Raw genomic sequence first — 13,667 nt, 5'->3', positions numbered from 1 at the left:
AAAATATTTATCAAGAACACAATGAACAGTGTGGTCTCTTACCTTTAGGTCACGATGGATAATAGGTGTTTTGCATTGATGCAGGCGGGCAACAGCTTCACAGGTATCACAGAATATCTGCAGCACTTCATTCTCTGTAAAGCCTGTTTGCAGGCGCTGGTTCATCAGGTTTACCACCTGGCCTCCTGATAGGGGTACAAAGAAGAGGTTATAATCTTAGTCAAACTGGTCATGTAGACCAGAAGAATGAATGGCTATCCAAAGAGGAGCAACCTGAACTAAAGTTACTGAACTGATCACCAGTCAAGTCAGACTAAATCCCAGGTGTCTACACTCTTAGTTTGGAATTTGTTTTCTTACAATCCAGTGCCTCTTCTAATACATCAAAATAACTTTCTTTATTTCACAAAGTACCTCAGATGTGAGCTGCCCTTATTACGTCTTCAAGATCAGTAAAAGAACTGACAATATTGCCTTGCTATAGTTCCCTGGTTTTACTATGCCCATTGGGTATGAGATAAGGCCACAGCCTCAACTTGCCCTCTTTTAGTAAGAATCAGATGGCACAACAGACTCAGGCAGCAGGAGGAATACAGTGTTAGTTTGCACTTTAGGAAAAGCTTGGTCTCTTTGGTTTCACTACTAAACTGCCTGGCCTGTGCAAATGCTACGCCAACCTTCATCTCTAAGATCAAAAGACTGATGACCTCTCTCACAGAATTATCCAGATCCCTGAATGTTCCTATATTGCTTGGTCTGTAATTGGGCGGAAATAAATTGTCAATTTGGTAGTATTTTACAAAATCATGTTAATAGCTCATATAATGAAGACTGAAATTACTGGTTATCTCATTTTTGAGATGAGCAACATATTTAATTTATATTAAATTATATATTTATTATATATGAGCAACATATTTAACAGGCAGTATTGTTAATGGCAGAAAAATGTTAGTGGAACTAAGGGCAATTACAAAACAGGGCACAATAAGACAATGATCCAAGCTTGTAGGTGCCAGGTGCTTAGCTAAAAAAAGCCAAACCTCTAAACAATAGTTGTATGGAACACAGTCAACTCTGAATACTCATTTATCAGTCTGGATTCTCAAGATAAATGTTGGAAACTTCAAGCTACCAACTATTTAAACTCCACAGTTAACAGCAACATCATGTGAATGTAGCCTTACTAGGAATTAGAGCTCTCGAGTGAGGAGAAAGTTATTTCCATTGGACAGAAAGGATTCTTTTACCCCATTACACAAGGATGGTGGTGTGAGTGGGGGAAAAAACACACAAGTGCGGGGGCAGGGAAGCTGGCTGCTTCTTTATTCCATCTGGAGATGGGCCTTTATTATGTGCCTTCATGACTGGTTTTAAAGCATCACAAAGGACACATTCATTCTCATTCTCATGTGTTCTCATTTATATACATGACCAAACCTTCCCAAACCTAACAAAAATGGGGATCTGTATTATTTATCACTGTCAATTATTTGTACCACTGCTCTTGCAATCATAACCAAGGTTGACAGCAGATTTACATAGCTTTACATCCTTTTAGTTTTCCTATTTGCAAAATTAAAATGACATACTTCAGGGTAGGTACAATGCACATTAAATGAAAGAATCCTTATGAATCCTCATGCTCTTGACAATCAAAATGCTAGAGAAATGAGAGATTAAGGGTATGGTTCATATACATACCTCTACAAAAGTCCATCAGAATGAGAACTTCCCATACATCGCCGCTACTCACATTGTTGATACTAGAATCAATGTAACCCACAATGTTCTTGTGCCCTGACAGGTCCCTCTGTGAACAAGAGTTGAGAAATATATTGTCAGTTACAGACACCAATAGGGACAGAATTAACTAGAAACTTCCATTATTAGCATAGATAACTTCAATACACAGAGACAAAATTAATAGTTTTGAGAGGTAAGAGTAAGAAACTGAGCCAAGAACAGGTTTCCAGGGGTCCTGAGATTCCAATGGCAACTCATGTCCCTAATGAATCAAATCACTCTCCAGAATCTAAATTCTAAAGTCAATGCACACAGAACATCTACTTGCTCACCACACCAGTGCCCTATATAAACCAGAAGCAAGGAACTCCCTCACTCCAGAAATACTGCCTAGGAGGACAGAGACAGTATGAACTATTTACATGTATAAATTTACATGTATAAATTACAGGAAAAAAATGGAGGTTTCTTTACCCTGGTTGTGGAGGCAAAAATGATTTCAACTTGACTTTTAAATGATTCATATTGCTTCTCCCATTTGAAAATATATGAAAAGAATAATTGCTTTACAAAGTTTTGAAGGGACTACAATAGCATCCAGATCTAAGCATTTTGCTCATAATTAAGCCTTTCAAGCTAATCAACTGGGATATAAGATAGGGAATCAGTCAAAACTGCATGTGATCTCTCAGGCTGCTTGGAGAATTCATTCATCCAACAAATATTTACTGAGCATTTCCTATGTGTCAGGAACCATTTAGGCATTACAAGTTGCCTAACACCTGGGTATAGTCATTTTAACATCCACAGAGGCAGATCCTTGAAATTGAAATCCAAGGTCATTAAGATACTCTGTTGGAGAAAGAAATTGAGCAAGTTGTGTAATATGATTCTTAGGCAAATACAAGGTAAAAAAAAATAGTTTTAATAAATTGTTTTACTTTTGTTTTTGAAAACTTAGGGGAAGGAAATGGAAACTATGTGGTTCTATGAAAGCCTCCATACAAACTTGGCAGTTTGGACCATAAGAACAGATATTACTACTACCCTAACAGAGATTTAGCTTCTTTAAAGTCTTATAATCTGAAATTACATACAAAAACAAGAGGAAACCTGACAGTACCAAATGAGTGTGCTTGAACTCTGAGCTCTAAAACTCATCAGACCTTTCCTCTGACTAGACAGACTGAATGGTCAGTGACTCCCCAAAAGGTAGAGAGAGGTAGAAAGTGACCACAGGAAAACTCTGAAGACTTCTGTGAGAATAGGTTCAGAGAAAGGATGGGATATAGGTGAGAATGGACCTGGACTTGCAAAGAATTGGAGTTGAGCAAGTAGCACCTGTGACTACAGGTTATTGTTTTAGAACATTGTGCTTAAGAAAGTAGCAATGATGGGCCTGGGGGTTGTAGTTCAGTGGTAGAGCACTTGTCTGGCACACATGAGGCACAGGGTTCGATCCTCAGCACCATATAAAAATAAGTAAATAAAACAAAGGTATTATGTCCATCTACAACTAGAAATATTAAGGAGGGAGGAAAGAAAAGGAGGGAGGGAGGGAGGGAGGGAGGGAAAGAAGGAAGGAAGGAAGGACAAAGGAAGGAGATTTTAGGATGGGAGGAAAGTGAGTGCTGGAGAGTGAAAGGGGCCAGAAGAGAACTGATGAGGATAATTGATAGAAATAAAGTTCTGTAGGTAAGAGGGTAGGGACTAAGAGTACTATTTTAAAAAAAAAAACTGATCTCAGAGTGATCTTTATTCTTCCCCCTCACAAGCAAAAAGACAGCAAGGATGGATATGCACATTGGGTTAGGGATGAAGGAAAAGGGAATTCAAGTGAGCTCAGATCTGTGGTTTTGTTTTTGACAGGCTGTCTTCAAAATGTGCAGGGTGAAAAAGAAGTCTGATGAGACAAAGGGCTTACAGCATCTGCTTTGGAACATATATAAGGGAGATAATGAGGCTGAAAAGCAGTCTCCAGAATTCAAATTTAAAAAAAAAACAGAATGTGATTTCAGAGGCCTATTCCTCCCTCTGCCTTTCTGCCTCATCAATAACTCTTCTAGAACTTTCTTTTTTTCCATTTATACAGCCTGAGAAGTAGGAAGAACTGGAGAGAAGCTCTTTTTAAACCAAACTAAAGACCATCACATCTTTCAGGTGTCCACAAGAATGAATGAAAGACCAATATCTTCCCATTTAACTGTTTTTAAAAGAAAACAGGCAATACTATCTCTGGGTTCACCTAATCCCAAGAGGATTAAAAAAGCATCTGGAAATATGGGGAAAAAATTTTGGTAAAGCCATGTTATCATTTGAATCTCCAAAACTGACAGTGAAACATGAATCCCCAATGTAACAAAATTAAGAGGAGGGGTTTTTAGGAGGTAAGTAGTCATAAAAGCAGACACCTAATGAATGGGATTAGCAGTTTTATATAAAAAAAAAAAGATGGAGAGAACTGCCTAAACCTTTTTCCTTCAATCATGTGGGACAAAGCATCTCTCCCCTCCAGAAAAAGCAGCATTCAAAGTGCCATCTTGGAAACAGAGGCCCTCACTAGACATGAACCCTGCAGGTGACTTATCTTAGGCTTCTCAGCATCCAGAACTGTGAGAAAATAAATTTCTGTTCTTTTTAAATTGACTATTTTCAGGTACTTTATTATAGCAGCACAAATAGCCTCAGACAAACCAAGAGGAAGTTAAAAAACCATTAGATAATTAGGATAACTAACATCTGCAGATGGTAACCTGCAGTTTTCCCAGATGTTTGCTCATGGTTCAAGCCCAAGCTGCTGTTCATTTTGCCTTCTTCAGAAATCCTAAGATACATCCAAGCAGAAACAGCCTCTCTTTAGAGAGAAACAATGGTATTTACCTTTAACAACTTGATGATGCATCAACATCTCAGATTTTGAAGTAAAATGCCCTGAGTGTAGAACTCTGATGAAGATTTGTTTGAAGGGTTACAAAATATAGAAATTCTTAACACAAATTGGGACTGATTCACATTTAAGGTACACTGGCAGAAGCTTTTGTTAAGAGCAAAAGGTCAGAAGATACCTGAGCATTCCACTGGCTTCAGTTGAAAGACCAGCTCCAGGCTTGCAGAACCAAAATGGATGTGAGGTATGAGACTGCACCATAGGAAGCACTTCAGCCACAACCTGCTTTTTCATGAAAAGGCAGGATGTGGGGAAGATGCTTTGCTGTCCTTGATTACTATTATTATTTGGAGTACTGGAATAAAAGTCTATCTGATGAATATAAATCAAACATAATTTTTAGGGGTTTGAGGAATGTTCAGTTAAACTATAGATTTAAGCAGTGATAAATTTTAAAGAATTTGTGTTCTCATAATAAACTTTAACTATCATTAAATAACATTAATAAAATACTGACAAACTGTTATTAGATTTGCTTTACTAATTCAATATTTTAAGTGGTTTGAAGTTATCTTATTAATCTTCATATTTAATTCTTAAAGTACTGAATAATCTTTTTCATAAATACATGTAAAAGCTTCCATTTAAAAACCAGGCCTTTAACCCAGATTCTATAGATTACCACAAATGTTAAATTTATCCTGGGTCCTAAATAATGATGCTTGTAGCTTAAACAGTATTCTGTCCCTAGCTCTAAAATTCCTGCAACAAATACCTAGTTAAGAATCTGAAGTCCTTATAAGAAAACTGTAGACATCTATGAAAACCTTGATATTAAACAAAGATAGCAACCTAAATAGCATATCAGTAACATGCCACCCTCCATAAAATGTAAAAATGAGTATTGTATATAACTAATTTATATACTCATATATTTGCTCAAGAAATCCCTTCCTTGGAGTTTCAGCCTTGTGTCTACAGAAAATCCTGATGCTAAGAGTGCTTGCATTTGCAGATAGAAAGTTTACAAAGAAGTGTCTTTACCAGCTTTGAAACCTTCCATTCAAATATTCAGAGGTAAACCCAAAAGCTCATGTGTGTGACAATGCAACAATTTTCCAATGTGAAATAATGAGATTATGAGAGGTAAAGCCTAATGTGTGGATTACTTTACTGATATGAATTAACTGGGCAGTACAGTAACTGTAGATAGGTTGGGTGTGGCTGGAAGAAGTAGGTCACTGGGGATGCCTTTTTGGTTTAGATTTTGTCCCTGATGAGCAGAGCACTTGCTCACGCTCCCTCCACCCCTTCCTAATTGCTATGTCCAGAGCTGCTTTCCTCCTACATGCCCTTCCACCATGATGTCCTCCTCACCTCGGGCCCACAGCTATGGAGTCAACTGACTATGGACTAAAACTCTAAAACCATGAGCCAAAATAATCTTTTCCACCTCTACTTTGTTTTTATCAGGTCTTCTGGTCACAGCAATAAAACTGTTGACTAAAACAGATGACTTGGCACTACTGCTGCTACTTCTGGAATCACAGTATGATTCCATAGACCCTATCAATTGAATTTTAGGTTCTTGATTTAAAGATGAAGGAAAATAGTTCTATGGCCTGGAATTAGTTTACTTCTCCCAAGGTTGTTATTAAAAGTCATCTTCTGCTTTACTATTCTCCCTCTTCTTTCCCTCCACAACCCTAAGTTTCCTTTATAACTCTCTTCAAAAGGAGTTATTCAAAGGCAAACAAAAACTATCAATTCCAATGCAGTAGTAAAATAAACAATGAGATCTGAGCTGATTCTGGAATTCTACTGGAGGCTCAGAAGAGCTTCTGCCACATAAAGAATTCCAGATAAAAATTCTTCCCAGCCTGGGGTAAGGCACTAGGTTCCATCCTCAGCACCACATAGAAATAAACAAATAAAATAAAGGCATGCTGTCCATTTACAACTACAATAAATAAATAAATAATTTGTTCTTAATCATTAATTAATCCTGTACTTACTGAAAAGATCTATAAAGTCATCTAGAGTTTGATTCTCAAGCACTACAGCTCAGACTATAACGTTTGGATCTGTCCCCAGAGGCTCATGGGTTGAAAACTTGGTCCCCAGCTGGTGATGCTATTAGGAGATGGTGGAAGCTTTATGGGATGGGGCCTAGTTGGAGGAAGCAGGTCACTAGGAGCCTTTCCTGAAAGGATATATCTTGTGCCCCTCCTTCTCTGCTTCCTGGTGGCCATGAAGTGAGCAGCTCTTCTCCACCATACTCTGCCTGCCATGATGTTCTGCCTCACTACAGGCCCCAAAACAATGGAGTCAAGTGATTACAGACCAAAACCTCTGAAACCATGAAGTAAAATAAGTTTGTCCTCCTTTATCATTATTTCTCAGGTATTTTTTTCACATTAAGAGAAAAATAACACAAAGTTTAAATAGATATAAATCACCAGGAGATCCTGATAAAAAGCAGCTTCTAATCTAGTGGCCCTGGATAAGACCCGAAGTTCTAAGTTTATAATAGGTTTATACTGCTGTTCCTGGTCAGTGGTACTTAATAAAGCAATATCTAGTGTAGTGGACAAATATTTGCTTGTTTATATGGTTACCAGTCTATAAGGAGAAAAATAGCTTGCTCCAGGACATAAATCAATCAAATCACTAAGATAATTTTTCTCCCTAGTGAGTTTTTACCTATGAGGAAAACAAACAGTTCATTGATTTATATGCTGGCACAAGATCCTCTGAGTAGCAACCATAAATTTATATATAACTGATTTTTGACACATGTGCCAAATCAACTCACTGGGCAAAGAATGGTCTTCTCAAAAAGTGGTGCTTCAACAAGTGGTGCATATCATATGCAAAAGAATGATTCTGGATCCCTACTCATACAACTTATAAAAATCAACTCAAAATAGATCAACAGACTAAAAATTCCTCACAGAAAATGTCGATGATTCCTTGTGGTAAAGTTAGGCAATGGGGTTTTAGATATGACACCCAAATCATAAGGAGAAGGCAGAAAAACTACACTTCATTAAAATTAACAACTTGAGAAAAACCCAACAACACCAACTAGGAGGAAGGCTATAATCAAAAACATAACTAGTAAAAAAAAAATGTTGGTAAGGATGTGGAGATTATAACCTTCAGATATTGATGGTAGAAATATAAAATGGTACAGCTGCCAAAACAATCTGGCAGTCCCTCAAAAAGTAGTTATGATATGACTTAGCAATTTCACTCCTATGTATATACTCATAAAAATGAGAACATTATGTTCACACAAAAATTCATACACAAATGTTCACAGCACCATTATGCAAAATAGCCAAAAAGTGAAAACAAATTTCCACCAACTGATGACCAGATAAATAAAACATGGTATATTTATACAGTGGAATACCACATAACTATAAAAAGGAATGAAGTACTGGCACATGTTACAACATGAATGAATTTTAAAAACATTATGGTAAGTAAAAGAAGTCTGATATATGAGGTTACATACTCAACGAGTCCATTTACATGAAACGCCCACAATATGCAACTTAGAGTAAATTAGCAGTCACCAGGGGCAGGAAAAGGGAATAAGGGGAGTCACTACTAATAAGTAAGGGGGTTCCTTTTGGAGTGATTAACAAAAGTGTTCTGCAATTAAAGCTGAAGATTGCATAATCTTATGAATATACTAATAATCATTGAGCCATATGCTTTAAAGGGGTTAATTTTCATAGAATTTGAATTTTATCTCTCTTTTTACTTATTTTTGGTTCTGAAGATTGAACCCTGGAGCCCTTTACCACTGAGCTACAACCCCAGTTCTTTTTATTTATTTATTTTAATATTTACTTTTTAGTTTTAAATGGACACAATATCTTTATTTTACATTTATGTGGTGCTGAGGATCAAACTCAGTGCCTCAAGCATGCTAGGCAAGCACTCTACCACTGAGCCACAACCCCCGACCATTATCTTTATTTTGAGAAAGGATCTCCTTAAGTTGCTGAGGCTGGACTCAAACTTGCTATCCTCTTGTCTCAGCTTCCGGAGTTGCTGGGATTATAGGTGTACACCACTGCACTCAGCTTAGCTCAATAAATAGCATGGCAAACTGAGAATAACTGAATTTTTTAAAAGGTAAACACACAGGGGAAATATACAAAAGAAAAAAAATCTTTTGAGTACAACTGATCTAGAGCAACGGGGCAGCCCATATGTGAATCCCCAATATATACTTTCATAAGTAGTTTTCTTGGAATAATGCCACTTCCTTAGGCCTCCCATCCACATAGTCCTCACCACTGGACAAATCTTCCTCATATGCAGCAGAACCTCTACCTCCTGATCTTATAAATCAGTACTCTCTAGAGCAAAATTATTGAGTCTATTTTTCACTTCATAAATAGGTGAAATAGTATTATTTAGACTGTCATCTCATCTCTATGTTGAACATTCTCATTTTCTTTGACATGATTTTTAAGATCATTTTGGCTGCTCCCAACTTTATGTTCTTTGCTTTGCTATAATTTCTTTTATAAGAATAGCTCCAGGAGGTACTGAGGATATAGCTCAGTTGGTAGAGTGCTTGCCTCATATGCACAGGCCCCTGAGTTCAATCCCCAGCACTAGCGGGGGTGGGGAGAAGAATGATTCCAGGCAATAAATGCAATACTCCAGGCCTGGTCTGAGTCATGCAGAGTAAACCAGGACTACTACCTCCTATAATTCTATTAATGTAGCTAAAATTACATTCTTCTTTTCTTTTGGGAGCCACATCACACTATACATTCAAATTGAGTTAAGTGACCACTTAATACCTAAGTCTTTTTCCATTCATGCTGTGTTTAATCTCTGCCTCCCCTGAACAATGCTTGTAAAGTTGATTAAAATAAAAATCTAAGTATATGACCTCACCTTATTATTTCATCTCATTATAATCAGTCCACTGCTCCAATTTGTAAGGATCACTTTATCACTCAAGGTAGGTGTTATCTTCCAACCTTATATTAGGTACATAATTGATAAGTATGTCTTTTATTTCTTTAAGCAAATTATTCACCACATGTAAAATAACATAAAATTAATGGAAAGGTACTGTGCTTTTTTCTTAGAAAGTTTCCTCCAGATCAATATTAAACCATTAATCGAAATCCCCATGACCAGTAGCTTTTATACCTAACTGTATTAGTGGCCGGTATAAATGTTCCATCTTGCTCACAGAACTCTGGTGAATGTCCCTTTCAACAACTGGCCAAAAGCCACAGCAATGGGATTGACTATATCTCCCTAAGCTCCCTAACCCAAAACTTCCCCAAAAGAAGGCAACATAGGTGTGACATGGCTGCACTTACTGAACCTGAAGGTTCTCTGGATCCCTGTTTACTCATCCAAGTGACTACAATACAGATTAAAATTCAATTTTGATCAATGGGTGCTATGTTAACATTCAAATAGTACAAAGTATTAGACAATTATCTCCTATTTCCTAATCCTGTCTCCATCCCTGAGAGGGAATCATTTTCATTCTCTCCCTACCCTCATCCTTCCAATGTTTTCTTTTTTTTTTCAGGCAAACTTGAACAATATGTAGCAAGTAACCCAACTTTCACAACCCAACTTTCTTACACTAAAGATAGCATCAAAGCATCTTTTAAAGGGATCTTGTTTCATATCAATCCTGAGCTCCTGGCTGCACAGAATCTACCCTCCTCTCTTTTGGAAATATGAAAACATGTGCCTGCCCTGAATTATCTGATTGCTTCTCTGTTATAAGCAAGTCTTCAACATCACCAGTGTCAGCTCAGAGTCCTCATTATGAAACTCAATGAGGATGTAATCCATCTGGGCAGGAGATATAAACACAGAACAGTGCTTAACACATTCTGAGCTTTAGATCTTTCCTATCACTGTTTTTACCCCTTTAAGTTTGAAGATAATTAATCTTTTCCTTCAGGCAAATACATCAAAAGTCACACCTCCAACAGTCCATCATAAGTCAGAATCCCTTTGGTTCTATCAGAGCATACATCCAGATGTATCAAAGGACACATTCAAGACTCTAGTAAATGGTAGACAGCATTTATCAGAATAAAACGTAAAACCACTCTGGTGAAACCACTGATGGTTCTCTTTGCATTTAGGTGCCATATGCCCTTCCTTACACCACTGTAAGTACAGAGAGGAATCTGCTTCTTTGATTACTAAAACACAAGACTTAGCATATTAGAAAACATATTATACCTTTTAATTCCCTTCATAATTCTTAGAATTGCTAAGAAAGCAGGGCTAGAGATGTGGCTTTGATCAGGGAGAAGTCTGACCCTAGAGAGGTTAAAATCACAGGGCTTCAAATTAAAATTGTTGGAAAACTGAAACACAACAAAACAAAAAAGCTATAGTAGCATGAATGTAATCACTTAAACGAATGGACCAATTCCTTGAACAGAAAATATGACAACTCATTCAATATAAAACAAATAATCCAAAGAGTCTCATAACAATTAGGAAACTAAACTTTTACTTTGAAACTCCCAATATAAAAATCTACAAGCCCCAATGGTTTCACTAGAGAATTCTACCAGATGCTTTAATGAAGAATCAACACCAATTCTATGCAATCTCTTCCAGAACACAGAAGAGAAGAAAACAGTCCCCAATTTATAATATGCAGTCATTATTTTCCCAAAACCAAAACTAGGGGGGAAAAGTTTTTTAAAAAATACAAACCATTTTCCCTCATAAATATAGATGTAAACATTCCTATCCAATACAAGCAAAAGAGAGTGTAACAATAGATAAAAACATATACCATGACCAAATGGATTATTAGAGGGATACAACACTGGTTCAATATTTGAAAAGTCAATCTGCTTTTCTTTAACATGCTAAAGATAAAAAAAAAAAAAAAAATCACATGATCACATGAATCAATGAAGAAAAAACGTCTTAAAAAATTCAATACCTACTCATAATCCCAACTCTTAGAAAAATGGGAATACAGGGGAAATGTCCTCAAATTGAGTCTTTTAAATGTACAAAATACTCAAGCTAACCTTACACTTAATAATAAAAGACTGTGTTCCTTCTAAGATTTGGAATAAATATAGGATGTTCACCCGTCATTCTTATTCAACACAGTACAGCAAGTTCTAGTCAGGGCAACTAAGGCTAGAAAAGGAAACATGAGAGATACAAACCAAAAAGAATGATATAAAATCATTTGTAGAAAACCCTAAGGAATCCACAAAATGACAGAGCCAGTAAGCAAGTATAGAAAAGTGTCAAGAGGGGGATAGTAGAGGATAGGAAAGGCAGCAGAACACAACAGACACTAGTATGGCAATATGTAAATCAATGGATGTGTAACTGATGTGATTCTGCAATCTGTATATGGGGTAAAAATGGGAGCTCATAACCCACTTGAATCAAAGTGTGAAATATGATATATCAAGAGCTATGTAATGTTTTGAACAGCCAACAATAAAAAATTAAAAAAAAAAAAGAAAAGTGTCAAGATACAAGATAAACATACAAAAGTTAATTTTTACCTATTGGCACTAAACACACGGGGCTGGGGTGGAGCTTAGTGGAGGTGCAATGCAGTATGCATGAGTGAGGCCCTGGTTTAATCGCCTGCACCATAAAAACATAATAACAATAATTTATAATCACCAAAACTAAACAACTTGATATGATTCTAAAAACATGTGTTAGACTTGTGCTCTTCTTTTTTTTTTTTTTTTTTTTGGTACTGAGAATTCAACCCAGGACCCCAAGAATACTAGGCAAGCCAAATGCCACTATACCCCCAGGTATATCCCCAGTCAAGACTTGTGTACTGAAAAACTACACAATGATAATGAAAGAAACCAAAGATATAAATAAATGAAGAGACTTACTATGTTCATTTATTGGAAGACTAAACATAGAAAAGACGTCAGGTTTTGCTAAACTGAAATGCAGGTTTAATGTAATTCCTATCAAAATTCCAGCAATACCTTTTATAGACATAAATATTCTGAATCAGATTGTTCTAAAATTTATACAAAAGGTGAAATGAACTAGAATAGGTAAAACAATATTGGGGGGGAAATAGGAGAACTCAGTATGATTTCAAGACTTATTATACACTACATGTAGTAATCAAGGTTGTGTGGTATTGGTAGAGAGATAAACAGCTCAAAAGGAACAGAATAGAGAAGGGTCTAAAAATAGATGCTTTCAACTAAGTCGAGCTAATTTTTAATGAAAATAACCAATAGAGGAAATATGACCTCTTCAACAAATAGTGCTAGAACAACCAGACATCCATAAGCAAAAATAAAAAAATTTAAAAATACCCTCAACCAAAATTTCACACCTTATATAAAAGTGAACTCAAAATAGATCATGGACTTAAATGTAAAATGTAAACTATAAAAGTTTTATTAAAAAAATAGGAGAAAATATCAGAATTGAGAACTAGGCAAAGATTTCTTAGACTTGATACCAAAAGTATAATCCATTATCAAGAAGCTACTGGAGGACCAGCTCCACCAACATGAGAAAGTAAAGCAAAAGAGGAAAAAAAGAAGGCAAAGGGAATGCCTAGGAGATTTCAAGATGAGGTAGCCAGTCCTGACTCCATCAAGTCAGAAGACTGGGAGAGAAATCTTCAAATGATTAAAAACAGATATAATATTAAATATATCTAAATACTCAAAAAGTGATTTACATAACTTAGGAAGTTTTACTTTTACACTGTCAAAAGTACAGAGAAAACTGAGATCAAAAGAGGAAAAATAAGATAATTATTAATCTGGTAAAAAAAGTTAAATGGGAAAGGTTTGGTAATCACAGTCTACTAGAAGATTAAGCAGGAATAGTTTTCTTATATAATAATGTAAAAACTAATACTAACATACCAACATACTGCCAAAATTTACTGGTATTTTGAAAGAATGGGGCATGAAAATAAGGTATTTAGGGAGAGGGCTATATAGGGGATGAAAGAGAGCTAAATCTTTACTTCCCACAGGTG

The 13,667-nt window shown here is 36.2% G+C and overlaps 1 protein-coding gene across 13 annotated transcripts in view; it reads right to left on the bottom strand.

Annotated features, from left to right (window-relative positions):
* Positions 1-13,667, bottom strand: part of Aak1 (AP2 associated kinase 1) — a 174,910-nt gene that overhangs the window by 78,709 nt on the left and 82,534 nt on the right. For all 13 annotated transcript variants that reach the window (XM_046432278.2, XM_046432277.2, XM_046432276.2 and 10 more), the window contains exons 4-5: positions 1,705-1,813; positions 43-185 (exon numbers count right to left, since the gene is read on the bottom strand). In XM_046432278.2, the coding sequence (XP_046288234.1) occupies positions 43-185; positions 1,705-1,813 (252 nt within the window). The remainder of the gene's footprint in view (positions 1-42; positions 186-1,704; positions 1,814-13,667) is intronic.

Source organism: Marmota monax, unplaced genomic scaffold (genome assembly GCF_021218885.2).
Source record: "Marmota monax isolate L192 unplaced genomic scaffold, Marmota_monax_Labrador192_F-V1.1 WCK01_AAM20220418_F8-fsc00106, whole genome shotgun sequence".
Classification (NCBI taxonomy): Eukaryota; Metazoa; Chordata; class Mammalia; order Rodentia; family Sciuridae; genus Marmota; species Marmota monax.
The sequence above is the reverse complement of the archived record's forward strand: the minus strand, read 5'-3'. Positions and strand labels throughout refer to the sequence as shown.